The sequence below is a fragment of the Ictalurus furcatus genome, chromosome 15 (genome assembly GCF_023375685.1).
Source record: "Ictalurus furcatus strain D&B chromosome 15, Billie_1.0, whole genome shotgun sequence".
In the NCBI taxonomy this organism is placed as follows: Eukaryota; Metazoa; Chordata; class Actinopteri; order Siluriformes; family Ictaluridae; genus Ictalurus; species Ictalurus furcatus.
In genome coordinates, this window is record NC_071269.1 from 2197270 (window position 1) to 2224689 (window position 27420).

The 27420-nt window shown below is 36.9% G+C and overlaps 1 protein-coding gene across 7 annotated transcripts; it reads right to left on the reverse strand.

The window, feature by feature from the left end:
• Positions 1-2069: 2069 nt before the first annotated feature.
• bcas1 (brain enriched myelin associated protein 1) lies at positions 2070-24019 on the reverse strand. 7 transcript variants are annotated; one of them, XM_053643488.1, is made up of 16 exons: positions 23347-24019; positions 22929-22990; positions 22237-22315; positions 20375-20727; positions 19480-19767; positions 18565-18849; positions 17649-17933; positions 16775-17059; positions 11798-11950; positions 10281-10340; positions 9562-9597; positions 9284-9475; positions 7194-7232; positions 6750-6875; positions 4893-5114; positions 2070-3375 (listed from the first exon to the last, which is right to left on the reverse strand). In XM_053643488.1, exons 2-16 carry the CDS (start codon positions 22965-22967, stop codon positions 3310-3312), a joined length of 2508 nt encoding a protein of 835 aa, XP_053499463.1. In that variant the 5' UTR covers positions 22968-22990; positions 23347-24019; the 3' UTR covers positions 2070-3309. The 7 variants fall into 7 exon arrangements, with proteins under 7 accessions (XP_053499463.1, XP_053499462.1, XP_053499464.1 ...); XM_053643487.1 differs by having other exon boundaries at positions 16775-17062; positions 19480-19764; positions 23347-24018; XM_053643489.1 differs by having other exon boundaries at positions 9284-9469; positions 16775-17062; positions 23347-24018.
• Positions 24020-27420: the final 3401 nt, after the last annotated feature.

A 27420-nucleotide genomic window follows, 5' to 3' on the forward strand; every position in this document is an offset into this window, starting at 1 on the left:
CTTCAAATTTAACCCTTAACACTTCAGATGTAACACTTTAACACTTCCCTCTGTGGTACTGAAACCTTTGCATGTAGTGTGAGTTTGAATGTATATTCAGCAACTAGCTCATGGCTGCCTGAGAGATGTGTGAGTGTTCGTGTGTGTGTGTGTGTGTGTGCGTGTGCGTGTGCGTGTGTGTGTGTGTGTGTGTGTGTGTGTGTGTGTGTGTGTGTGTGTGTGGTGAAGTCTGGTTTTGTCTTAATGTGTCAGGAGCAGCTGACTTCATTGTTCTCCCTACGACTCTCACCATAGCCTGCTTGGAATGGAACGTCTGCCGGATAATATGCAGATATTATTATTATTATTATTATTATATTTATGTATGTATTAGCTCCATAACAAGCAGAGGGATAAATAAAGCAGGCAGATAAATAAATAAAACAATTTTCCTACAGTAGAGAACTTTAATACACAAAGAGGGAGAAATTAAATGATCAGTATGACTAAATCACATGGTTGCTTAAAGCATAAACAGTTCTTAAGAACTCAAATGACTCAACATAGAAATTTGGGTCTCAAAACCTACACTTATTCTGTTCTGTTAAATTGCATGTATTGAGAACTAATATTACACTGCGCTAAAACTCCTGACAAATTAATGACTTATATTAATTGTTTGTGTAATATACTTTATTTAATATAATAAGTTTTTCCCCCTTTCCCATCAAGTTTAATTTCCATATAGTTCCATATCTCATATATATATATATATATATATATATATATATATATATATATATATATATATATATATATATATATATATAATAGTGGGGTTTTTAAAAAAAAAAAAAAAAAAAAGGTCAGAGAAATTAGTAATAAGCATAGGCAGAATGAACGCTGAGAACAAATGCAACAGGTTAGGGGCCAAGCAAGTCCTTTGTTCTGCAAATCTATCACTGAAGTTGCAGCTCAAGCCCAAACAGGCGTCTTTTGAAATGGAAACGTTGCTGCTGGATGCACTGTGACATGACAAGTGGGAGTAAATGTCGTTGAGCTCAAAAGCCAGGCCATCTCACTATCCCAGCCATTGTGTATACCGTTTTAGGATGAGCACTCGACTTAGCAACATATGCTGATTTCCTGATGGATGTGTTGTTTCGCGTTGTGGAAAATCTCACTGGTTCCGAAAAAAAAAAAAAAAAAAAAGGGAAAAAGAAATTCTCACTGACAAACTATACTAAACTGCTTACATAAAATGTACACAGAAAATAAATATCTATGTGAATAACTGTGGTTGAATGAAGTCAACTCAACAGGATGTGGTTTGAGAGTCGAAGGCTTTCAGACACCATGCTGTAGAACGAAGGGTATGAAAAATAAGTATTTGCAGTAGATTTCATAATATCACTTTTCAACGTATGCCTAAATTTGAGCTAACTAAGACAAACAGGGGATTGCAAACAGGCATCTTTTGTTCTCACATATTTGCTGTAGCCTGACATACTATATACATATATGTATTCACAAATAATTGGGTTGTTACGTTCTTGCCAGGAAAATGGAGCAATTCCTATAGTTCGTATTATCCAGCAATTCATGTGATTCATACCAGACCTTCATTCATTATTGAGTCTGTACAATTTCATAAGATTGTGCTCCAGTCATCCACTCTTGTTGGAATTCCTACTAATTTGGTAATATAACAGGTTCCATTATTCATAAAGTGGCTTGGGACCCCTAGGGTCTTGAAATCTGATGCCTGCAGCCTCTCCCTTCCTCTCTCCGTCCTTCTCTCTCTCTCTATCAAACAGAAGGCTTTGAGGCAGTTCTGCCTGTGACACACATTAACACTGACACAGGGGCCTCCAGGCCTACTGCCACCCCCCCTGCAATGGCCTCCCTCCCTTTATTACACTGCAGCTGATAACACTGACAATATAGCTCTTTAGCCCTAATCAAAGTACTTTTTTTTTTTTTTTTTTTCATGCGATCAGAATGCCTGGAAAAATGTATTGATTTGACATATTTGTCTGTATGGATCGGAATAAAATGCAGGCCTGAATGAAAGAGAAATCTTCACCATGTTGTGTTGTACCCTTACATTTTATTAACAAAGACTGCATAATTACAATTACAGAGACAGATTTCATTTTTAACATTAGTTGATTACAAGCACAAAAAAAAAAAAAAAAAAAAAAATTGTAATGCAAGTCTGTGTCTCTCAAATTCAGAAATAAAATTCAGAACATGTGAAATTGGGACATGTGCAGTAAGAGTAGAAGGAAATTCTCATACTCAATACCATTTCACAGAAAGCAATTAAACTGGATCCACCAAAAGCTAGTGAGAATTCAGTAAGCGAGTAAGAGAAACCAGATGGATTCCACCCCATATGAACAGTGTGCTAACTTCAGTATATTCCATATAGTTAGTAAAGGCTTGGTTACAGATAGCATATGTTTTCAGTAGTACCAAAAAAAAAAAAAAATAATAAAGGAGTGCCCATTTTGAAAAGCTGATAACTAACCTATTCAATAATGAAGCCTGTATGCAATAGTCTGACATGACGATATGTTAAAAATACGCGTTAGCATGAAATACTAGCGACGGCCAATGGTTCTGAATGATTTAAGAGATCATTTTTAAGTATTGTCACCACTACACAACAAATGAGTGATGTCAGAGGTTTTGATGAAGCGCTGTAATGGAAAGAGTAAGCCTTTGCAGATTGTTTTTACAGCCGTATGAATGATTATTGTGCACAAATGTGCAAAAAAAAATATATCAGATGTTCCATTTAAAAAAAAAAAAATGCAGAAGCTGGAAACAAGACAGTGGTTGTAATACATCCTGCATGATATGCGATCAAGACCATATTGAGGAGTTACAGAGTGACGGTATAGACAGGCTTGACGTTTACATTAATGTTCCTGTTTAAGAGGAACAGCATGCCATTGTAATGTTGCGTAATCCCCCTTTTTCAGCTCTCTTCCATCACACGTTCTATAAAAAAAAAAATCTTGCAAAACATGCAAAGCTTTAAGCCGTTCGATTGCGTTTCAACATACCTCTTGCAAACCGTTAAAGAACCAACCATTTCTATGTGACTTTGATAGTATTAAAGGACAACCCAAGAAAGTGTTGGGAATGGGAATGAATAATTGGAATGGCCAGTTTTAAGATACTTTAGTTCTCAGTTCACCTCAAGTAGTGGAGATTAAATAGGAATTAATCCCTGGTCTCTGGTCAGGACATTCAGATAAGGATACATATGTACAAGCGATGCGTGTTTTCTGTGCAGACGATGAAACCAAAGCAAGGTTTTTATTTGGCCTTCTCCTGTGCCACTGGCTCCGTTTGCACTCCGGCATCAGAGTGGCGTTTTTGACCCTGAGAAACAATCAAAAGGCACAAACAGATGGAGACTTAGTTTCATTATTTGCGTTTGGTAAGTTTCACAGCCTTGAGCACAACTGATCGCAACCTGTCTGACAACTGGATTCTTATTTAAATAAGCTTCCTTTATGCATCGAGCTCAAACACGTCCTCACTGAAGCTCACTGCTAGCACCACGACTAATATATTTACTTCCCGTAGTGTACTATCTTGGCTACTGTGTACTTCTCAATTGACTTATATAATATAAAGATGAGAAAACATAAAAATAGACTCAACATGTGGACTTTTTGGCAATGTACTAAAATATGACTGCTGTTCTGCTGCTCTCTTGAGATACCACTACCATTTACAAGTATTATTATTATTATTATTATTATTATTTACCCTAAACAACTTGGAACAATGTGTAGAGGAATCCATGTATTATTAAGACCTCTTTTGGAAGAGTACTAACAATAATGTATGAGCTTACAAGTCTATTTTTGCCATCTGAGCTCACCTAGTGGTCAGAGCTTGTCACTGTTGGTCAGACACAACATGAAACAAGTCTGAAAGAAGTGTCTCAAAAGAAGTGACTCATTTTTTTTTTAGAACCTTTCAGAATGCTGGGTAAAGGTTGTTGTTGTTTTTTTTTTTTTTTTTAAACCCAGTCAATAATGCTCAACATAGAGTACGTAATATTAAATTACACCTCAGCACTGTTGAATGCTCAATTCTGATTGGTCAAAATATAATGCTCTCATTCTGATGTTATTGTTTTCTACAGTAACTATATATCTGACTCGACATTAACTTCAATAAAAGAGAAACTGCTAATGACAGGAACAAACTAGAAATGAAATAAAAAATATCATTCTTTTATGAATAAACGTTGTAAATGTCTGCAAACTTTTTTTTCTTTTTTTTTTTAACAACTTTGCCAAATCAACTTTGGCACGTCACATCACTCTGTCATTGATTATTTTCCTCTAATAACAAACCCCGTTATGTTTTATTCCTTACTTAAGTAAGGCCATGTTATCATAAGGCAGTTAAGCAATACAAAAGCCAGTAAAGACTATACTGTTATTGCAATACCTTATGAAATTTCTTTAAAGGAAAGTACAATACTGTGATATAAATATAAAATATCGCAATATAAATGACTAGTCCGTCCATTCTGGAGTAAGTCTTAAAGGGTCTACATAAAACCCTTCAATAGAGTGTTTCCTATCAGATAAGGTTCTAAGTAAAGTTGAAAAGCTCTTAAGAATGCTGGAGAAACCTTTATTGATCTCAAGCGTCTGCAAAAACGAGCAGATCTTTTCATTCTTGATATGTGCACAATTCATTCACTTTTTTAAAATAATTTTTACTCTTATACTGTCCTTAATACAGTGTGCTATCATTTCTATGTCCGTGTCGCTGTAATTGATCTGTCATTTGGAAAACAGAATGAAATGGTTATGCAATGCCTGACTTCCACCTTTAACATATCTGACTACTTGTTAGGGTTATTTTCAGTTTACCAAGCTTTTAAAGAACAGATGGATGGAGTTCCTCTTCTCTAGTTTGCGGGAGGTGCTGGGTGAAGAATTATCTGTACTCCCCACCGACTTGTTGTCTGGAGAGGCCGCAGCAGGAGCAGCAGCAACAGCTGCTGGTTTGGGCTCTTCTTTGGCCTTGGTGCTTGGGGTAGCCTCTGCAGGTGCAGTGGGGGCTGTAGGGGCTTCCTTCTTGGACTCTGCAGCCTTGTGGAAAATAAATAAACTAAATAAATAAACAAAACTTTTAAATGGCATATTATTTTATTTCACAAACTCCATGGCTTATGTTATCTACAACGCAAAGGCTTTGAAAAGATGAGAGAACAAGAGCACAGAGCAAAAAGGAATTAATGTGATTTTAAAATAAAGAAATAAATAAATAAAAAAGGTCAAGGGTGCATCTCGATCCGCTTCTTAGCTCCCTAGGTCAGTGGTCTTCAAAGTGGAGGCCGCAGCCCCCTTGGGGGCCACCAGGGGGCGCCCGGGGGGCCTCAACAATTTGGTGTGAAAAATAAATTCTCACTCTCAGACCACACACACACACAATCAAATCCTAATATAACGTAATGTAAAGATGTAAGATGTAATTATTAATAAATAAAAAAAGGGGGATATATTCAGAAGTCTGTATTTTTAATGTGTCTTAAAGACATCTTGCAAAAGGGGGGCCTCGGTCAAATGTTAACGCCATTTGGGGGGCCTTGCCCTGGAAAAGTTTGGGAACCCCTGCCCTAGGTCATGAATCAGTATATTGTGTACATGAGTTCGGACACTGGTAAGGACCCTGGCTCACTACACATTGGGACACTGATGACTCAATTTCAAGCGACATGACTACGTTGTAAAACGTCACCACTGGCATTTATCAACAACATGCAGGACTGATATCATTCTGACATTATATGGCATAAATTTGTTAGCTTAATCACATGCATTTCTGTCATGCTGCTTCAAGCAGGATCGTAGCCCAGCTAGTGGATTTTTTAAAAAATCATTAAACACTTGAAAGTTATTAGACTCAAACAAACCCTACACAGAACGTCAAATAAAGTTAAAAATCGCGAACATAAGCAATCATTTGAGAGCTACAACAACGATAACAAGCTACTTTCAATTGTAGACGAAGTTGTCTGAGAGTTCATCTGCGTTTTTTTTTTAGTTTGTTTTTTTAGCTGAGAAGCTTCAGAAAACATGATGTCATTTTCAGTAAGGGAACATAGTGAGCATCGATGGCCCCTAGTTTTTGCGGTGCGTTGTGGGATTTTTACGGAATGAACGTCCCAGCGCACTGGAAGGATTTTGCGATCGAGACAGCCCTTAAAATGGCCGACTCCCTGATCAGTGTCTGGACTACTGAACTAGGGAGCTGATTGAGACGCACCCAAGGAAAAGCCATTGCTATGACAAGATAGCTTTGCATCAGGAACAGGGTTATTGGTAAGGCATAAAAAGTGTAAAACGTGACAAGTAGTCCTGGTTTGTGTTATAATACAAGAATCCACATACAACATAATTATGCTAACGTTTGAGTCAAAAATCAAGCAACTGACAATAATAACGAGCCACAAAATCAAATCAGGCGTTAATCTGACCACTTTTTGTTTTTTAGTTCAGTCAGTGTTAACAAACAAAAATTGCCACAAGATACTGGGAATTTACCGCTCCTCCAGCACCAAGGGAGATGCTGGCTGCGGCACTCGAAGCAGCTGAATGGATCTTAGAGCTCACTTGGCCTAGCAGTACCTCAAATTCATACAAGTCATTTTTACTACATGCAATCACTCATACCACATGTTTGATAAGCTCTAGAGTTTTGCATCTAACTCCAAGTGTATTTACCTTTGGTTTGAGCAAGTTGGCGAAAGGTGAGGGCTTCTTCTCTGCTTTCTTTTCTTCTGGTTTGGGTGCTGGAGGGGGTTCGGGTTTGGCGCCGGCCTCAAGGGTGCTGGTCTTGGACGCATCTACCTTAAAGAGGGTGCAGCAGAAAGCTTGAATATGATAAGAAACATGACTCACGAAGAAGGAAATGAATGAGAAAGAGATAGAAAAGAGGAACAATGGGGGAAAGGTTCACAGCAGTATTGCGAGAGGAAGCACTGAAGCAATGAAATTGGAACAAAAAGGAACATAACTGGAATAAAAGATGCCATCTGAATTTCCTATAGAACAAAGACCCATATTCAGAACATAGCCCAAAAAGGACACGGAGAAGCTTTCAAGAAGTTGTCACTATGATCAGCTGTCAGCAGCTGATCATATTGGAACAGTGCTGAACTTATTTACCTGTATCTCAACTGGCTTTGGTTCCTCTTTCACCCCAGACTGTAGGTAAGCAGATATCTGGATTAACTAGGCATGAATCTACAATACCCAAGAGCATTCTCTTCAGTCTCACAAGAACACTAACTAAGCTGTTTGGAATACAATGCCTCCGTATCAATAAATGTGATGTCATTATTAAGTGAAATGAGACGGATTCAATAAAACCCAAAGCTCATGGTTTAGTTGGCGGACAGTGATAATACAGTATGAGGTAATGGCTGCTGTCAGAATGATGTCACTGCAATGAAGGCTCAGCTGTTTATTCATTATCATGGGTGTTTTTTTTTTTACGTCTCGTTGTTATGGCACAGTATAGACTCTGTTCACTGAATATCACTAAGGCCTATAGGAATGAGATTGCAATAACAAATGTCTCCAATTCGATTATAGGTATAACACCAACAAGCTGCAAATAATCATAATAATAAGACACATAGTACTTTCTTATTCTCAGGACCAGTGCTAAAGACTTGTGGGTGAAATGATGAGATTAATTAACCCAATGGGATAAGCGATGGAAAAAACACTGAATGCACTGCAAAAAAAAAAAAAAAAAAGGCTTCTTACACTCTCAAAAAATATAGGTTCTTTAATGGTTCTTTACAGCATCATAGACACTGCAAAGAACCTTCTTCTTGTCAAGAACCATTTTCCATTGTATAGGGTTCTTGAGTTGAGCTAAATGGTTCTTTGGAGATTAAAGAAGTTCTTTATGGTTCATTATACTTTAGGTCCTTCAGAGCAGTGTATTGGTTCTTCAAGGTATTATCCCTTAACCGGTTGAATCCTATGAGCTTCTTTGTGGGACTGGAAAAGGTTCCTAACCTTACTTTGGTTCCTTAAAGCACTAACTAAAGGATTACATGATAACATGGTTCCTTGTGGCACTGCTGCAAAGAACCGTTTATGGGTTCTTCAAAGCACCAGTAAATAGATGGTTCTCTAAAGAACTTGAGAGTGAAAGGTTCTTTGTGCAACCTCATAGGGTTCTCCAATGGCATTGGGTTGAAAAATTTTTGGTTCTAATTGGAATCTTTATTTTTAAGAGTGTAGCAAGTGGAAATACCTTGAATACAGTCAGATTTGTCTAGTATTTCTTATTATAAGATTACAGTAAGTCAAACATAAGGCCCCGGTGGTCCAGCAGCTAAGGATCCTGTGCTCTCACCACCCCGGCGTGGGTTCAATTCCCGAGCAGGGAACCAACCCGGCTGCTGGGTTGCACTCAGTGCCAGTCCCAAGCCCAAGATAAAATAAATGGGATCAAATGGGTTGCGACAGGAAGGGCATCTGGTGTAAAACCTGTGCCAACAATACATCAAATATACAATCATTAAACCTTTTTCTAGACATCATTATTCAATTCTAGCTTGTAGTTTTCCTGTTCTGTTGGCTTAAAATGAGCAAAACTATCTGCCAATAGAAGCTTGAAATGACATAAAATGGCTTGAAATTGGTTTAGTAGTCTTACATGTAGTTTCTATGTATATTGCAATCTTATAATTAGAAATACTAGATAAATATGACTACATTCACGGTATTTCCACTTGCTAAGATGACATTTTTTGCACTGTGGGTATGTCCTGTTACGTGTGTTGCTCTTTACCGCTGATGATGTCTTGGCAGGCACGCTGGCTCCACCAGCTGTTGAGACCTGAACTTTTGACACCTTCTTGCCTAGCAATGCCTCAAATTCACATCATTCTGTTATAGTGTGCTACACTATAGTCCAAAAAACAAATCATCTAATAACCTACCACTGGCTGTTCTGTATACAAATAAAATATTGCAATATGGAAATGTAGCAGAAAATGTCATAGATTTATACTTTAATATATTTTTTCCTTTTTCTAACTCTACACAAGTAAATTCTGGTCTAAGTAAATTCTATTTTATATCACAGACGGTCGTAAAAAAGTATTTCAGTACACGTCATACTCTGTATGGTTGTGTGTGTGTGTGTGTGTGAGTGTGTGTGTGTGTGACAAATAAAATGTTCAGATTTTCAGTATATTTTGGATATGGAAGAAGCAGATACTGTAGGTGCCTACCTTTGTACGGAAGAGTTTGCCGAATGGGCTGTCTTTAGTTTTGGCCTTGCTGGGGGTTTCTGGTTCTTTGGCTGCGGCGGCTGCTACGTCTATTGGTGGGGCCTCCTCTTTCTTTACAGCTGGCTCTACTTTACTCTCCATCTTGGGTGGTGCTGGTGGTGGAGGAGGGGGGATCTTTGATGCTTCCTGTACCTTGTGAGACAGACAGTCAGAGAATTGGAGCGCAATTTTCAACTCACTGCCAGGTCTAACATTGTATTATGGAAGGAGCTTCTTACATTTGCAGCTGGAGCTGGTGGAGTTTCTTTCTGTGACTGCACATACACATAAACATACACGAGAGAGTATATATATATATTTTGTTATTTAAGATTATTTGTTTGCAAATGTACATAGACTCCAAGAATATTTCTGTTAGTCTTTTTGTCCCAGAGCTTTGGTTAGATGTCAAGCTGTGAGGCCTGTGGAGGCATTGTTTGTAGAAGGCTCTTCTTTTGATTCAGCTGCTAGTGTAGAAGGCCCTGACACAGCAGGAACCGTTGATAAAAACACAAACACATACAGTAGTTCCAGCCTGACAAGTCATAAAACTTCACATCTCTTTTCCACCCAATAAAGGATTAACCAGTCAGCTGGGGATTACTATAAATGACTATCAAGAACGAAAATGGTTTTCTTCGGGCCGCAGTCTATCACGATGCATTAACTTCCACAAATTGAACGGCAGGAAATAGAGATCTGACTAAGCAACTGAAGAAAATGAATAGTGCCAATAACTTTGGCAGTGAAGGAAAAAAAAAAAATCTGTGAAACCTCATTACACACACAGAGTGCACCAATGAGCAAATGAGAATCAGATACACAATCAGAGAAGCTGTCACAATTACGATCTGAAAGGAATTTTATTAAGCTTTGCATTAAAATCAGCCAAAGTGCGATTGGAAATGATCTGGAACCTCTTTTGAATGGTGCAGTTGAGGTAGCTCGAGCTATTTACCTGTTGTTTTGAGACATCCGGACTAGCCGTCGCTTCTTTCGTTGTTTTGGTTGAAGTCACCTTTTGAATATAAAGAAGAATGTTTGGGTTACTCTGAAAAACCATGAAGGCTGCATGCTTTAGCAAAATACCATGGCGCTGTTCTCCAATCTGATTGGTCAGAAGATGTTGATTAGTTGTAGGTTTATAGTAACGTGCTCATTTTGAATATGCAAGTGTTTCTATAGTGTTCTGTAAGGATGGGAGTCCTTGGTGTGAGCTCTTTGTAACTGTTTAGGACAGATGATATTGTGCTTTCTAGTCCCTCATGACCAGTTCATTTTTTGTATTATTAACTTATTAAAGACGAGCGAATGGCAGGAAGATGTCGGTGATAACGGGAACTAACTATAAAGGATTGACGTTGCTTATTAATAAATTACAAATTGTTGGCGCTGGCAAACTGCCGCGGTATAACAGAAATAAAACCCTTTAGGACATGCTGTAATTGAAAAATGATTAACATCATACCACCCTGTCATTGATTACTTCGTATTATAGCACATCTTGAAGTATCTTATTCTTTACTTAATGTACTCCATCGTGAAATCCTATGCCTTTAGATCTGAATCTGGTGTCTGCCAGGATAGTAGTACTAAGGCTAGACAACTCAGATACATGTCTATTTAAAAATATAGATATTCTTAGAGTGCAATGTTTCACTGTCAAGTCTCGCGAATTTGAACCACAAACGCACACAAAAAGGCTCCATGACAGGGCTCACAGTGAACATGGTCTCTCATATTGAGTCAGCCATTGTCCTCTAGAGATGGCGTAGGCCTGCCCATGCTTTATCACAGCCCATCACTACTTCCAAACACACAGAAGTCTCTTGTGAGCACACATTATGCAGCACAACAAAAGGCTGCCACATTCTGACATGTTCAGAGGCTTGATTTAGCACAGTGCCAGAGAATAGTTTACGTCCTGAAAGAGATCAACTTCAGTGCGGTCAGGAAACGATAAATCTCCTGAAAAGCAGCAGGCAATTCATGGAGGGTTTAATGTACAGGGTGTAATGTACAGATATTGATCACTTACAGTTATTATCCAATTTACTATCATTTCCTTTTCTTTTCTTGTCTTTTTTTTTTTTTTTTTACAGCGAGGCAAAATGAATGACTATACACATGGTGATGACCGTACCATAAAAAGAAATACTGTTGTTTTTATTCCTGTGCCATTTTAAAACATAAGAATTTAAACAACATTATTGACTCAAGTGTTAAGTGTTTAACAATTTATTCTTATTGATTCTTTTTACGCACGGTCAGTAGATTTGACACGTGAGCCAATTAGAAGCCAGTATGAACGGTACATATTCTTGATTATAAACCGTTTCAAACATTTCTGTTCCTAACAAACAACCTAATAATACATTCCTGATATCCCTCAATCATATTCCTCATTAAACATCTCACTGAGACTAAGCATAAAATGGCTGCTAATTGGTTTGGATAAGAATAAAATGTACTTACAAGTGTTTTGAAAAAGTTCATAACTGACTTTTCCTCGGTGCTGGTCTGCTCAGATTGGGTGCTGTCTTGCGTGACCTCAGTGGTGCTGGGTTTGGGAGCTTCACCCTGTGGCTCTTTCTCAGTCTGTGTATTTGCCTTTATGTCTGTAGGCTCCTATAGACAAATGTAGAGACTTAGCGCTTGCAGACGCGTTACGGCCCTACAGCTGATGTGCAGTAGCTGTTAATCGGCGCATTGAAGCACTGCACAATTCCAGCCATGCCTCTGCCTACTCGGGGCTCGGGCAACAATCACCCTTTCATTAATGCCTGCTTTTTCCCCCTCACTCATTGATATTCAGCAATGTTCTGGACTTAAGGCCTGTGTGTGTTCCATGCCTGCCTGTCTTGCTACTGTATGTCATCTTTATTTAATTTACACAGTTCGAATTGATACTGGGTGCAAACTTCCAACATAAATATATACAGTATAGTATATAGTTAGTATAGTACAGTATAATTAGTATATAGGTAGTTATTTGACTTTATGGTGCATTGTTAGACTTTTGATCTAACAAAGATCTCAGTAAAAGGAATCTCAACTCAACTTTATTTTATTTTACTTCAGTTTAATTTGGTTAGTTATGATTGACCCCTTGAAGTCTGCTGTCGAACCATCGAGCTAGGATTAACTTGAAGTTGCTCCAGATTGTTTCAAGAGGGTATCCATCAAAATGCTCTCATGCCACTTTACTATAAATTGGAGCAAAATGGTTTACTCCAGTGTTTTAAGTATTGGTCAGTTGAGATGCTCTGACATTGTTGTAGTTTGAGTAAACGGACGACGGTATTTTAGTAAAAATATGTTCTTGAGTGAGATTAGCTTGTATTATAGTGTAGATTAGCTCTATTAAAATATTACATGTTAGTTCATTGGTGAATCGCTTCATGCAGTGAGTTCATCCATGCAACGGATCTCCATTTTCTGGTTCAAATCCCAGATTCCATGCGTTTATCGGAGACGTCAGACTTACGCTACTCCACACATTGTCATCATCTGGGATATCACTGGCGAGTTGATTTTCCTCGGCTGTTGATTTGACCTCTGCAGAGTCCATGTCATAACTAGCGTCATCCACATATTTGATATCATTGTCCATGCTGGAGCAAACATCAATTGTAATCTGAATGGACCTTCTGTTAGTATGGACATTCACACGGAGAGGTTTATAGGAAAAGTCTTCTACAGTCTCAATGCACACAGACTTTAACCTACAGAGCATCTGTGTGTATTCTGCTGAATCACCTGCACACACTGGGTCTTCAATAATCACCCAGGTTTCCTCTTCAGAGCACTCAAGATAGTCAGTCTCATTATTCAGATCCTCATCTCCCACTAATCCAGTTTCAGTTATTTCAGTGTTACTGTCTGAGGTGTTCTGAATAATATCTTCAGACATGGGTGCAGACTGAGTGGAGGCAATCAGCTCCAAAATCAACTTCTCTGCAGCTTCTGTAATGTCATAATCAGGGTCAAGGGACAATAGCAGAGACACATCATCAGCTTCTTCTACGCTTTCTTCTATATCCTGTGTGTCTGTGTCCTTTTAAAATGAGGGATCAACAAACAAGTCAATGAAAATACCTTCGTTCTTTACATGGATACAGTACAGGTCTCTGGTGTAGCATGCCTGCCCTACAGTAAGTGCATTTGGAAGCTGTTAAAGCTCAAAGCATGAGAAACAGCATACATGTAGAATTATCTATTATTAAAGATGTACCGTTATGAAACCATTCATCTTCACAGTCAATGAAAATATAAATGTTGTGTAATGAGCATAAAAGATATGTTTTTTTTTTTTTTTTTAGTAATATTACAATCACACCTTGCGGATATATATATATATATATATATATATATATATATATATATATATATATATTTATATTCTTACATACTGTACTATATTATTACATTTTTAGAGTTTTTAAGGTACATTTCAATGAGGAAAATGAGTTTTACTGTCATGGCTATGCTGAAACTGGTGCTCGACTACACTTCCCAGCAGCCCCAGCAGGTCACATGTCTCAATCAGATAAGTTCCTGTTTCTCAACCTCTTATTGTCTAGCTTCTGTTGTGGGTGTGTGTCGTCATGTGTACCTTAGTTTGACTCTAAGTATATGTATGTTTGCCTTGTGTCTCCTGATCTGGGTTATGTTTCTAGTTTCACTGTCTTGGTTGTCTGTTTTTCACTTCCTTATTTAAAAAATCTGCACTTGCAACCGCCTTTGCCTCCATAACGTGGCATTCACAGAGATGTTGGTGAGAATATTTCTTTACAGTTTAATCAAGAAAATACAATTTTCAATATTAAATCTAATGTAAAGCCAATAATAATGAACAATTTAGGAAATTCCTCTGTAATATCCTTCTAATTAGGGATAGGGATGAAGATATGAAATTTCATGCGTGCTGGTCATCTGGAAACTGAGATTTTTGGTTCTGAATATAGAATTTTTATTTATTTAATTATTTTTTGTAACACGGTGTGGTTTAACTCTGTCTACCAGAGGCCTGTTTTGGGGGTGCCCATCACACTCTACAGTAGTAGTTAATGGCTCATATGAAAGTAGACACTCAGGGCTTCAAGAATTTGCAGGTTTTCTGTTTTTAAATGTTATAATTTTATTGTGGTAGTTTTATTCAGTGTTTTAGTTAAAAAAAAAAAAAAAAAAAAAGAATATTTTTATTTACTTTATTTGTGCTGTCTGTTTGATCTCTGTACCTATGTTATTGTGGGATGGTTTGAAATGTTTGCCCAGCCAGGGCCTCACACCCCTCCCCTTTCCCTTCGCCCTGCTCACCAGCAGCTACATAGCCACTATACTCTACACACAGGAACCCAACCGTGTCCTGACTAATCTTATAACAGTCTTGTGCCGATAAGATAATTCATTTGTTTATACTGATTGAAAATGTCTGATAAGTTGGTTTCAATTTCGCCACTGGAATGGAACGCCAGTGTTACCACTCTAGTTAGTATGGTTTGTAATATTTATAAAGGAAATTGATAACTATATCATAATGACACATAACAGCAGGAATGTGTGACATATTATGCCAAGTGGGCGGAGCTGAAAGCCTTCATCAAAGTTGGGGGTCACGAGTTGACAAAAACAGTGGATTAAACAATTGAGTCTTGATATTCTGTTGCTACAGTTTAAGAGAAGACATGTCATAGATGCAGGGTATGCAAAATGTATACTGTTTCAACCTGTAGTGCCTTGCCATCTAATAAGCATAAACCTATGGATTTTTAAAAAATCCTTCACATTGTAGTTCCTGCTTTCAACTGTTTAGTACTAACAGGATTGTTTGATTTGGATAATGTTTCATTGATTCACTAGGGATGATTCCAATGCAGCCAAACCCTTATAACCCTTAAGAATATATCCATGTTTGTGCATACCAAGACTGTGCATACCAAGCAGCATGAAGAAGCATTAAGAAATTATGAAATGATTTGTACTATCAAAAAACAGAGTGGTGAGATGTAACAGAGTGCACTCACTTTGTTACTGTACATAAGTCTGGTTTTTAAGTATCTGAGTTTTTCTACCTTTGCTTGAGTTTTGCTTTCACCTAACTTCCCTTATGAATACTTTACTACAAAAATCTCCACAGTTTGTATTGTGACAGCTAGCTATTAGCATTCAGCTAGTTTGTTTGGGCAGAGATATCATGCTAGCTGAAATTTCAGAGATATTACACTGTCGTTAAAGCTGTTGTTTATTAGCCCTAGCTAATGTTTCCTAACATTACAAATTTACCATGGTTATCTCAAATGAATGTGTGATTTCAGGCAGGCAACTTTTTCCTTTGTGAATGTCTCCTGTTTTTTATTTATTTATTTTTTTTCACGCTTTATGTAAATTTAAGATTTTATACTTTTATAGTTTAACTGAGCAAAGAATTAGAAGCTGTTCTTCAACTTTTTTTTTTTTTTACCTGAGTATTTATTTAGGTGAATAAAGAATTTGTGTACTATTACCATCTCTGTGAAAAACTCACTGACATAAGTTTCTGAGGTTCCGCTTTAATCATGGTTTCATTTGCACACTCCGGTGATGTTGCTTCACTGACATCAGATCAATTTTTCCGTTTGCAGATTACAAAGTCAAGGAGGATTTAACGCTGAAACTACAACTAAGCAGAATTTGTGTTCAGAAACTGGCTTAAACACGTCTTTGCATCTATGAGTACATATATATATATATTCTTGAGTCACGAGACAAAAAACTAACTCTATTTTATGAGATTCCTGCTGTATACCATCTGATAGTCATGTAGTAATTCACAGCCAGTGCTCCGTCAGGGTGTCAGGTTGGACTTGGCAGGAAATTTGTTCTCATACATCATGCAACAGATAGTTACAATGGCCAATAAAGTCCGGCTGCACGGTAACACATGAGCGTCAGCAGCCATTCAGGGACGCGAGAGTAAGAGCATTATAATGTAAAGCAAGAAAAGTTGATGTAATAGTCAAGATTATACTATAAGTGGAAAATGGATTCAGGACTGATGGAGTTTTAGTTTTTTTTCTTGCTGAATAGACTTTTTTTCCCATAGGATTTTACTCATTATCTGGTGCTAAGTAACAATGACAGTTAAACTGATTTGCGCTCTAAAATGTTTATTTTCATAATTCTTCTGTAACATTGCGAACAGCATTGAGAAATATTGTTGCAATATTTGAGAAGTGAGAAATTTAATTTAATAAGCCTATAATTATGTCCATAGCACAATAGGACACCATTGGTGTCATTACTATTTAGACAGTCTACTTAGTATGCATTATGCCATTTGGGACACGTTAAGAAAAATATTCATATGCAAGTAGCTTTAAATAAACCATATAAGATCTTTGAATTTCAACTGTAACACTTATGAGGAACAGAGGTGAACTATGTATAAAACTCACGAGGTGATGTACTTACAGACTTCTGGCTGTCGGTCTGTACTTCAGGGACGATCACTACTTCGGCTACCACATTAGCCTCAGATGCAGGAGAAACAGGTCCGGTCTTCTTCTTGAACATCTTATTGAACACGCTGGGAGTCTCAGCTTGTTTCTGTGTGTCTTTGGCTGGCGTACTGGACTCTGCTGGAATTTTTTGTTCAGCTGATACAGTTGTAACACTGACCTGGTTACCAGCTGCTTCCACAGACACAGTCGGACCTTTTGCTTTGGTGCCATTAGCTTCTACTGATGCTGGTGTTGGCTTCTGTAATATTGAGGAAAATTAAGCATATAATTAGATATTTGGGCCACATCTGATCCGATAGCTTTAAACGGACATCTACATTTGTTTGTGTATTTTTTTACTATGGCAAATAAATATAAAATATAATTTATGAAAGTTTCAAATTATTATTATTATTATTATTATTATTATTATTATTATGTAGAAAATCTTTACATAAGGCATTCATCAGAATGCAGATGTCAGTGATTAGAATAATTTCAATCTTAAAGATACACTGTTAATTGATAAATCATTGATACATTGATAAATCAATTTCTTTAAGCCAAACGCACTTAAATAGAGTGAATTTTTGTTATGTTAAGTGTATTTGGCTTAAAGAAATTGATTTATCGACTTAAAATTTTTGAGGTAATTAGTTTCCTCAAATGTTTTGAGTTAAGTGAACTTATCCGGTTTTACAGTGTATATTCTATATGAACAGGGACAAATTGGAGGCTATTTCTCCCATAGAGCTCACATACCGTAAGTTCATTAACTTTCAACTGTAACACTTATGAGGAACAGAGGTGAACTATGTATAAAACTCATGAGGTGATGTACTTACAGACTTCTGGCTGTCGGTCTGTACTTCAGGGACGATCACTACTTCAGCTGCCACATTAGCCTCAGATGCAGGAGAAACAGGTCCGGTCTTCTTCTTGAACATCTTATTGAACACGCTGGCAGTCTCAGCTTGTTTCGGTGTGTCTTTGGCTGGCGTACTGGACTCTGCTGGAATTTTTTGTTCAGCTGATACAGTTGTAACACTGACCTGGTTACCAGCTGCTTCCACAGACACAGTCGGACCTTTTGCTTTGGTGCCATTAGCTTCTACTGATGCTGGTGTTGGCTTCGGTAATATTGAGGAAAATTAAGCATGTAATTATATATTTGGGCCACATCTGAAAGTGTATAGCACTGTACTAAATAATACACCACTGGTGTCATTACTAATTAGCATTACCACTAAGTATACATTCTGCTATTTGGGACACGTTACAAAATATTCATAGGGAAGTATCTTGTAATAAGATTTTTATTACCAGAGAAGGAAATTACAAAATCTTACATCTGCCAGTTTTAAATAAACATCTACGTTTGTTTGCATAATGTTTTTTACTATGGCAAATAAATATAAAAAATTATTATTTAAGGTTGCATTATTATTATTATTATTATTATTATTATTATTATTATTATTATTATTATTATTATTATATGCAGAAAATCATTACATAAGGAATTGATCACAATGTTTGGTGGACAATGTAAGTGTGCAATTTGTAATGCAGACATATTTAAAGAGCTGTCAGCGATCAGAATAATTTAACTTTAAAATATGTATTCTATATGAACAGGGAAAAATTGGAGGCTATTTCTCCCATAGAGCTCACATACCGTAAGTTCATTAACTTTCAACTGTAACACTTATGAGGAACAGAGGTGAACTATGTATAAAACTCACGAGGTGATGTACTTACAGACTTCTGGCTGTCGGTCTGTACTTCAGGGACGATCACTACTTCGGCTGCCACATTAGCCTCAGATGCAGGAGAAACAGGTCCGGTCTTCTTCTTGAACATCTTATTGAACACGCTGGCAGTCTCAGCTTGTTTCGGTGTGTCTTTGGCTGGCATACTGGACTCTGCTGGAATTTTTTGTTCAGCTGATACAGTTGTAACACTGACCTGGTTACCAGCTGCTTCCACAGACACAGTCGGACCTTTTGCTTTGGTGCCATTAGCTTCTACTGATGCTGGTGTTGGCTTCAGTAATATTGAGGAAAATTAAGCATATAATTAGATATTTGGGCCACATCTGAAGCACTGTACTAAATAATACACCACTGGTGTCATTAGTAATTAGCACTACTATTAAGTATGCATTCTGCTATTTGGAACATGTTACAAAATATTCATAGGGAAGTATCTTGTAATAAGATTTTTATTACCAGAGAGGGAAATTACAAAATCTTACCTCCGATAGCTTTAAACGGACATCTACATTTGTTTGTGTATTTTTTTACTATGGCAAATAAATATAAAATATTATTTATGTAAGTTTAAAATTATTATTATTATTATTATTATTATTATTATTATTATTATTATTATTATTATGATGATGTAGAAAATCTTTACATAAGGCATTCATCAGAATGCAGCTGTCAGTGATCAGAATAATTTCAATCTTGAAGATACACTGTAAAACTGGATAAGTTCATTTAACTCAAAACATTTGAGGAAACTAATTACCTCAAAATTTTAAAGTTGATAAATCAATTTCTTTATTTCTCCCACAGAGCTCACATACTGTAAGTTCATTAACTTTCAACTGTAACACTTATGAGGAACAGAGGTGAACTATGTATAAAACTCACGAGGTGATGTACTTACAGACTTCTGGCTGTCGGTCTGTACTTCAGGGACGATCACTACTTCGGCTGCCACATTAGCCTCAGATGCAGGAGAAACAGGTCCGGTCTTCTTCTTGAACATCTTATTGAACACGCTGGCAGTCTCAGCTTGTTTCGGTGTGTCTTTGGCTGGCGTACTGGACTCTGCTGGAATTTTTTGTTCAGCTGATACAGTTGTAACACTGACCTGGTTACCAGCTGCTTCTACAGACACAGTCGGACCTTTTGCTTTGGTGCCATTAGCTTCTACTGATGCTGGTGTTGGCTTCTGTAATATTGAGGAAAATTAAGCATATAATTAGATATTTGGGCCACATCTGATCCGAAAGCTTTAAACGGACATCTGCATTTGTTTGTGTATTTTTTTACTATGGCAAATAAATATAAAATATAATTTATGTAAGTTTAAAATTATTATTATTATTATTGTTATTGTTATTATTATTATTATTATTATTATTATTATTATGTAGAAAATCTTTACATAAGGCATTCATCAGAATGCAGATGTCAGTGATTAGAATAATTTCAATCTTAAAGATACATTGTTAATTGATAAATCATTGATACATTGATAAATCAATTTCTTTAAGCCAAACGCACTTAAATAGAGTGAATTTTTGTTATGTTAAGTGTATTTGGCTTAAAGAAATTGATTTATCGACTTAAAATTTTTGAGGTAATTAGTTTCCTCAAATGTTTTGAGTTAAGTGAACTTATCCGGTTTTACAGTGTATCTTCTATATGAACAGGGACAAATTGGAGGCTATTTCTCCCATAGAGCTCACATACCGTAAGTTCATTAACTTTCAACTGTAACACTTATGAGGAACAGAGGTGAACTATGTATAAAACTCACGAGGTGATGTACTTACAGACTTCTGGCTGTCGGTCTGTACTTCAGGGACGATCACTACTTCGGCTGCCACATTAGCCTCAGATGCAGGAGAAACAGGTCCGGTCTTCTTCTTGAACATCTTATTGAACACGCTGGCAGTCTCAGCTTGTTTCGGTGTGTCTTTGGCTGGCGTACTGGACTCTGCTGGAATTTTTTGTTCAGCTGATACAGTTGTAGCACTGACCTGGTTACCAGCTGCTTCCACAGACACAGTCGGACCTTTTGCTTTGGTGCCATTAGCTTCTACTGATGCTGGTGTTGGCTTGACGTTAATTGCGACAGTCACAGGAGGAGGTTCAATGTTCTGCTGCACTGATGTCACACAGGTTACTAAAAGTGAGTAATAGGTGAATTTTTTTTTTTTTTTTTTTTAAAGAGACAATCCAATATACATGTACTGACGTCTAAATAATCACTGATATACGTATATTTGTGACTTCAAATGCTGTGCATAAACAGTCAACACCATAATTATTAGCACCTGTCAGAAAACAGGACTTTCATCTAACATGGACCTAATATCCATGCCATTGAGATAACATTTTCCCCCCATTCTGATGTTTTATGTGAATATTAACTGAGGCTCTTGACCTGTATGTGCATAATTTTATTCATTATGCTGCAGTCACATGATTGGCTGATTGGATAAGTGCATTACTGCACAGGGGTATGGGGTGTCTCATAAAAAATTTTTTTTTAAAAAAAGGTGTTGTGTTTCTGTATTAGTATTAATACATAATTTTCTTCAACTTGTGATGTTGCCTCATTGACCGACCGCATCATCCCTAGTTACAGCACTAAGACTCTCGGTTCTGTACTTGCTTATGATTAAAAACTTGTACAACTCTCAACATTAATTAATGAGTTAATGAGCAATTCCAGCGTTATGGACGTGACATTTACAGCCAAAACTTGAAAAATAAATTCTCAGAGAATGTATTTATTATCAGTATATCGAACCATCTTTTTATATTTCCTAACCCACTGACGATGAGTCCAGACATGAGAAAAGTATCCGTCTATACACATCTGAGTGTATTTATTTCTTAGACATTTCTTTTGAAAACATGAAATATGGCTTGTTGAAAATTTGAGTGTTTTTAATGTGGTAGATGAACACGGCAATTTCCTTAAAATTTCTATTACAGCACATCAGTGCAGTAAAATACAGAGCTAAATGGACAACTTAAAAAGAGTTTGGTTCTTTTGTTTCATTTTTAAAGGTAAGGTTGCAAACCCAAATGGCTGACACCAGCATTACAGACATGACTGTATTTACTTTTCTTGCTCTGTGCTTAGACTCTATCTCTAGTTTGTCAGTTTGATAACCACTCCCTAACGAAAGCTTTGTCAAAGGTGTTACCAGAAGTTGCAAAGGGTTTATCCAACACTACCAAGTGTACACAAAGCCTAGTGGACTTGTACTGCAGTGCTTTCCAGTACAGATAAATGCCATGAGCTAACTGTACACTTATGAGTCATCAATAATGACTTATGCAAAGTTGACCCAAGAAGTCTCTGATTCCGCCTCAAATTCTGCCATAACATAAATATTTTCTCAAGGCATCATTCTCCATGCAGCTTAGTTATATTAAGCTTACAGAGCTAGATGTTGTATGCACAAGAGAAACTCAAACAATACTCACCAGTCTACGCCCAAAGATTATATAGCAACATTATATCCTACTCAAAAATCCCTAAACACATGTATGGAGTTGAATTTGTTTGTAAACTGTTTTTTTTTTTTTTTTTTAAATACACCAGTCCTGGGGTGAGGGAAAATCTACCCAAATAATGATAGACCCCACAATCGATACAATTACATTCAGGTTACATTACCAGCGTCAGTCAAATCCAAACCAGGTATCGCGTGCCCATTTGCTTCGTCTTTTTTAACATGTTTTACATCGTGCTCCGCCTGGAAACAAACAAAGATAACAAATAAGATATGTATGTTATAATGTCTAATTCATCGAAACGTTTCGTTTGTGTGCTTCGACTATTACGCTACTTCATATTTACTTATAATAGCTGAGGAACTTTTCAACCGATAATTCATCAAGGAATGTAATAGACATGCATAAGAACATTCATAAGAATTAAGCATTGAATTATACACTGTCAAAATGATTCATTCTGTTATCATAACTTTTTTTCATTTTGTCAACTCAACCAGATTCACGCACATAGCGTAATAGTCATTTAATGAGTTTTGAGCATATTTAATGCGACTAGGATACTAGGATGCTTTTTTGTTTAAACTATGAATGTGTACAAGGGTGACATGAACGTTTATAGCTAGTATTATAGAGTAAAAGAAAAGAGAAAAACATGGTAGCAAGACCCTGGAGGTCGCTTGCCTTAAACGTGTGTTGCATAATGAAACAACAACATCGCTCAGGAGAGGGACTTTACAATCTGCAGCTGATACAAAGCCAAATTTGATACAACGTCCAGCTCGAATCGATCTCTAAACAGTTCATACGCAGACACGAAACAATATTTAAGAAATGCAGATAAATGTTGGATACCTTTGGATGTGTTATTGTAACAGACTGCCTATTCCCCATCTTGGAAAAAATAATCTGAAAGCCTGTGTTAAGAAAACAGAGAATGATATGTTTTAGATTTCATTTCTGCATTTTAGACCTGAAGAAAATTAGCTTATTGTGCTTAAATTATTCGATAAGTTGATGCCATTTGGTTCATTTCTTTTCACATGATTCTTTTCAAAAAGGTTTTTTTTGTTTTGTTTTGTTTTGTTTTGTTTTGTTTTTTTACACGTAAGACCTGTGATTTTATTTTTCACATATTTTTCACATGTGGTTACTTACAGTTCACATGTGTAATATTATGACACACTGTTTGGGTTTTTTTTTTTTTTTCACATGAGTAGTTTTAATTTAAAAAAAAAAAAAAGAAAAAAAAAGAAAAGATGTTTGCCCTTACCTTTCTAATGTTCGTCTGGCTTTTTTGCCCACTTAGGCAGTAGTTTGTCCTGAAACTCTGAACAGTAATCCAGGTTCTGAGAGCGTGATCAGCAGTAATGAGTGACTAAATCAAACAGAGCACACATATACCTACCCTAAGAAAAATGGGTTGGGCCCAAAATTCGGCAGCAATATAAGAGCCTGGTTTCTGCTCACAGCTCGGCCCACCAATGGTGTTATCTCTCACTGATATCCCTTTCTGATTCATTGTTCTCCAGTAAAGAGAACTTCAACCTTGCAGGAAAGTCCTACAAGCTAGCAAGCTTTAATCATGCATTAATCAATACATGCAGTACATGGGGAACAACTTTTGGCACATGCTGCACTCAGATCTATAAGACCCCTAGTCTAAGATCAATCCTAAAAAAAAAACAAAAAAACAAATTCAGGCTGTCCTGAGAGCACCTTGTAAGGAAGATGTTCTTTCTGCCTTAGGTGTGGCTGTCCTTAAACAGGATGTATGAAGGATATTCATGCACTGGGTGAGCCACTGAAAACAAGGCGTATTTGCTTGGCATGGCTCTTGCCCAGAAGTGGAGCACGTGCTTCGTTGGTGCTACTTCAATACAGTATATATCATATGACAATATACAGAGCCCTCCACTAATATTGGCACCCTTGGTAAATATAAGCAAAGAAGGCTATGAGAAATTGTCTTTATTGTTTAAGCTATGGATCTTGTGTTGACAAATTCACAAAACATACTCTGCTCTCATGGATATCAACCAATTGCAAACAAAACACAGGTTTATCAAAAAAAAAAAATATATATATATATATATATGTTTTTGTTAAACATACTGTAGGTGTTCAACAATTATTGGCATCGTTTTAGTCAATACTTTGTGCTAGCTCCTTTGCCAAGTTAACAGCTCCGAGTCTTCTCCTATAATGCCTGATGAGGTTGGAGAATACATAGCGAGGGATCTGAGACCGTTCCTCCATACAGAATCTCTTCAGATCCTTCAAACAGTGGTGGACTCTCCTCTTCAGTTCACCCCACAGGTTTTCTATGGGGTTCAGGTCAGGGGACTGGGATGGTCATGGCAGGACATGATTTTGTGGTCAGTAAACCATTTCTGTGTCGATTTGGATGTATGTTTTGGATCATTGTCCTGCTGGCACCTTTTAATCTTTCTGGCAGAGGCAGTCATTTAATATCTGTTGATATTTGATAGAGTCCATGATGCCATTTGGTTACTTGGTTTCATCTGAGCATAGAAGACGCTAGAGTGTGTTTTTGGATGGTAAATGGTAAATGATCTGCACTTATATAGCGCTTTTATCCAAAGCACTTTACACTGTGTCTCATTCACCCATTCACACACACACACACACACACACTCACACACCAGTGGTAGCAGAGCTGCCATGCAAGGCGCTAACTTGCAATCAGGAGCAACTTGGGGTTCAGTGTCCTGTCCAAGGACACTTTGGTATGTGGAGTCACGTGGGCCAGGAATCGACCCGCCAACCCTACGATTAGTGGACAACCCGCTCTACCACCTGAGTCACAGCCACCCCTGGATTAGAGTAGAGGCTTTTTTCTTGAAACCCTTCCAAACAACTTGTGGTGATGTCGGTGACTGCGGATTGTAGTTTTGGAGACTTTCTGACCCCAAGACGCAACTAACTTCTGCAATTCTCCAGCTGTGATCCTTGGAGATTTTTTGTCCACTCGAACCGTCCTCTTCACAGTGCGTTGAGACGATATAGACACACGTCCAATTCCAGGTCGATTCATAACATTTCCAGTTGACTGGAACGTCTTAATTATTGCCCTGATGGTGGAAATGGGCATTTTCAATGCTTGTGCTATTTTCTTATAGCCACTTCCCATTTTGTGAAGCTCAACAACCTTTTACCGCACATCACAGCTATATTCTTACCCATTGTTATGAATGACTAAGGGAATTTGGCCTATGTGTTACATCATATTTATACCCCTGTGAAACAGGAAGTCATGGTTGAACAATTTCCTGTTTCCACCAAGGTGTACTGATTTATTTATTTATTTATTTTAAATATCAGTGGGAATATACTTCAAATATATTTTGCTCATATGAATTTATGGGGCTTTTATAATTGTTGCACACCTATATTTAACGAAGATATTTGATGAATCTGTTTTGTGTTTGCAATTGTGTGACACCCATGAGAGCAGAGTACTTTTGAGATTTTTTTTTTTTTTTTTTCAAAAGCTCAAACATTTAAACAATAAAGACAATTTTCACAGCCTTCTTTGCTCATATTTACCATGGGTGCCAATATTAGTAGAGGGCTCTGTATATTACTTTAATGTACATAACCAAATTTTTGTGATTTTTTATTTTTTTTTTACAATATTTAAACATGTAATTATTTACTGAATAAATCACCTGTATTTAAAGCAGTATTCGTCTGTCTGTTGTGTTTTTAAACATTTTAATGACTTCCTCACGGTTAATTGGAATGTCACGCTCGATAGAGAGTATCAGTAGGTCAGGGAGCCTCTCTTCATTGGATTTCATGAATTTTAACTTTCAGCTGTAGATGTGGAGACAGGTAATGTGGCATATATTTGTAGGAGTTGAGAAAGAGAGGGGAAAACAGTCTCGATCTCATTGTCTTTTAGGCAATTGAGCATTTCCTGCACGTTGCTTTTGAAAGACGTTGATACGGATACAATTCATAACACATAAATCAAACAAAAAAAAAAGGGATATGATAATATTACTAAATATTAATTTCTTTTATTTTTACGAAACAAAACAATGAGAATCAAGAAGGTAATCATGTTGAATTCGTGTTCAATTTTGATGATGTTGTAAACTTGCAAGCTATCATGAAGTCAAAGATATGAATGCCTTACACATTCACTTAGATGCATTTCCCCAAAACATACCACAAAAGCATTAAAACGTGTCAACTATTACGCACTGGTAACTAACACTTAAATAAGCACGTGAGGACGTGCTAAACCACTGTATGATTCTGTCGTTGAATGGTTTTGGATAAAAAACAAATAAACAAATTGGATGTCATTGTCAGAAATGCCACAGCAGTGGAGTTAAACCTTTATTATAATTAATTAAGCATAACTCGCATGCTGCCGCATTCTCTACGTTTGCAACAGCATGGTATATACATGTAAATTTTCCGTATTATTTGGAAGTACCACTCCACCCCCACCTAATGCTTCTGCCAACAATAAACGTATTGTTATATATATATATATATATATATATATATATATATATATATATATATATATATATATGCCACTGCTGCAAAACGCCTACAATAAGTTATTTCTGCTAAAGGGGAATTACTTAGGGTGTACTTACTCTTTCCACAGAAGACCAGAGCACCATCCCATCTTTTGAGATTTCTGTTGACTAAATGATTGAAAAAGCTCATTTTCCTTGTGATTTTGTTCAAGGTATATCAACTTTATTAATAGGCACTGTTACAAAGATGATCAAATGTTTGTCAAAAAAGCCAACAATTTCCATGGGGTGTACTTATTTTTTCACATGACCATATGTGCCTAAAAAAAAAAAAAAAAATGATGTGATTGTTTACATGTGAAGTTATTGTGATTTGTCTGTAAGGGGTATGAAATATATAATAAAAAAGTATAAAATATCATCTATTTGCACTCCAACGTGTGTGTTTTGAAATCTAAAGCTTGTGCATTGATTATAGTTCATTATCTGAGCACAAGAGTCACTTTGGCTTGAGGTAGGTTCATCATATTTCCATTCTGAAACACCCCAGTCACTGCGAGAACAGATGGAGTTGCTGACGTTTCAGTGTTGTGTCCAAAACCCCACATGTATCCACCTGGAACACACTTTATACTCGTATTAAAAATGTTACTCGGGGTTTGGATGGGTTCTTCACTTCCTGGACGTGTGCTACTTGGAAGATTCTTTTACAGTATATGTGGGAACCTTTACAGGCTCTCCTAGAGAGCCAAACCAAAGAACCCTCTAGCGTGGATATCTAACCAGTTATTTTCTAATATGTGTTTCCAGAAGATACCAATTCC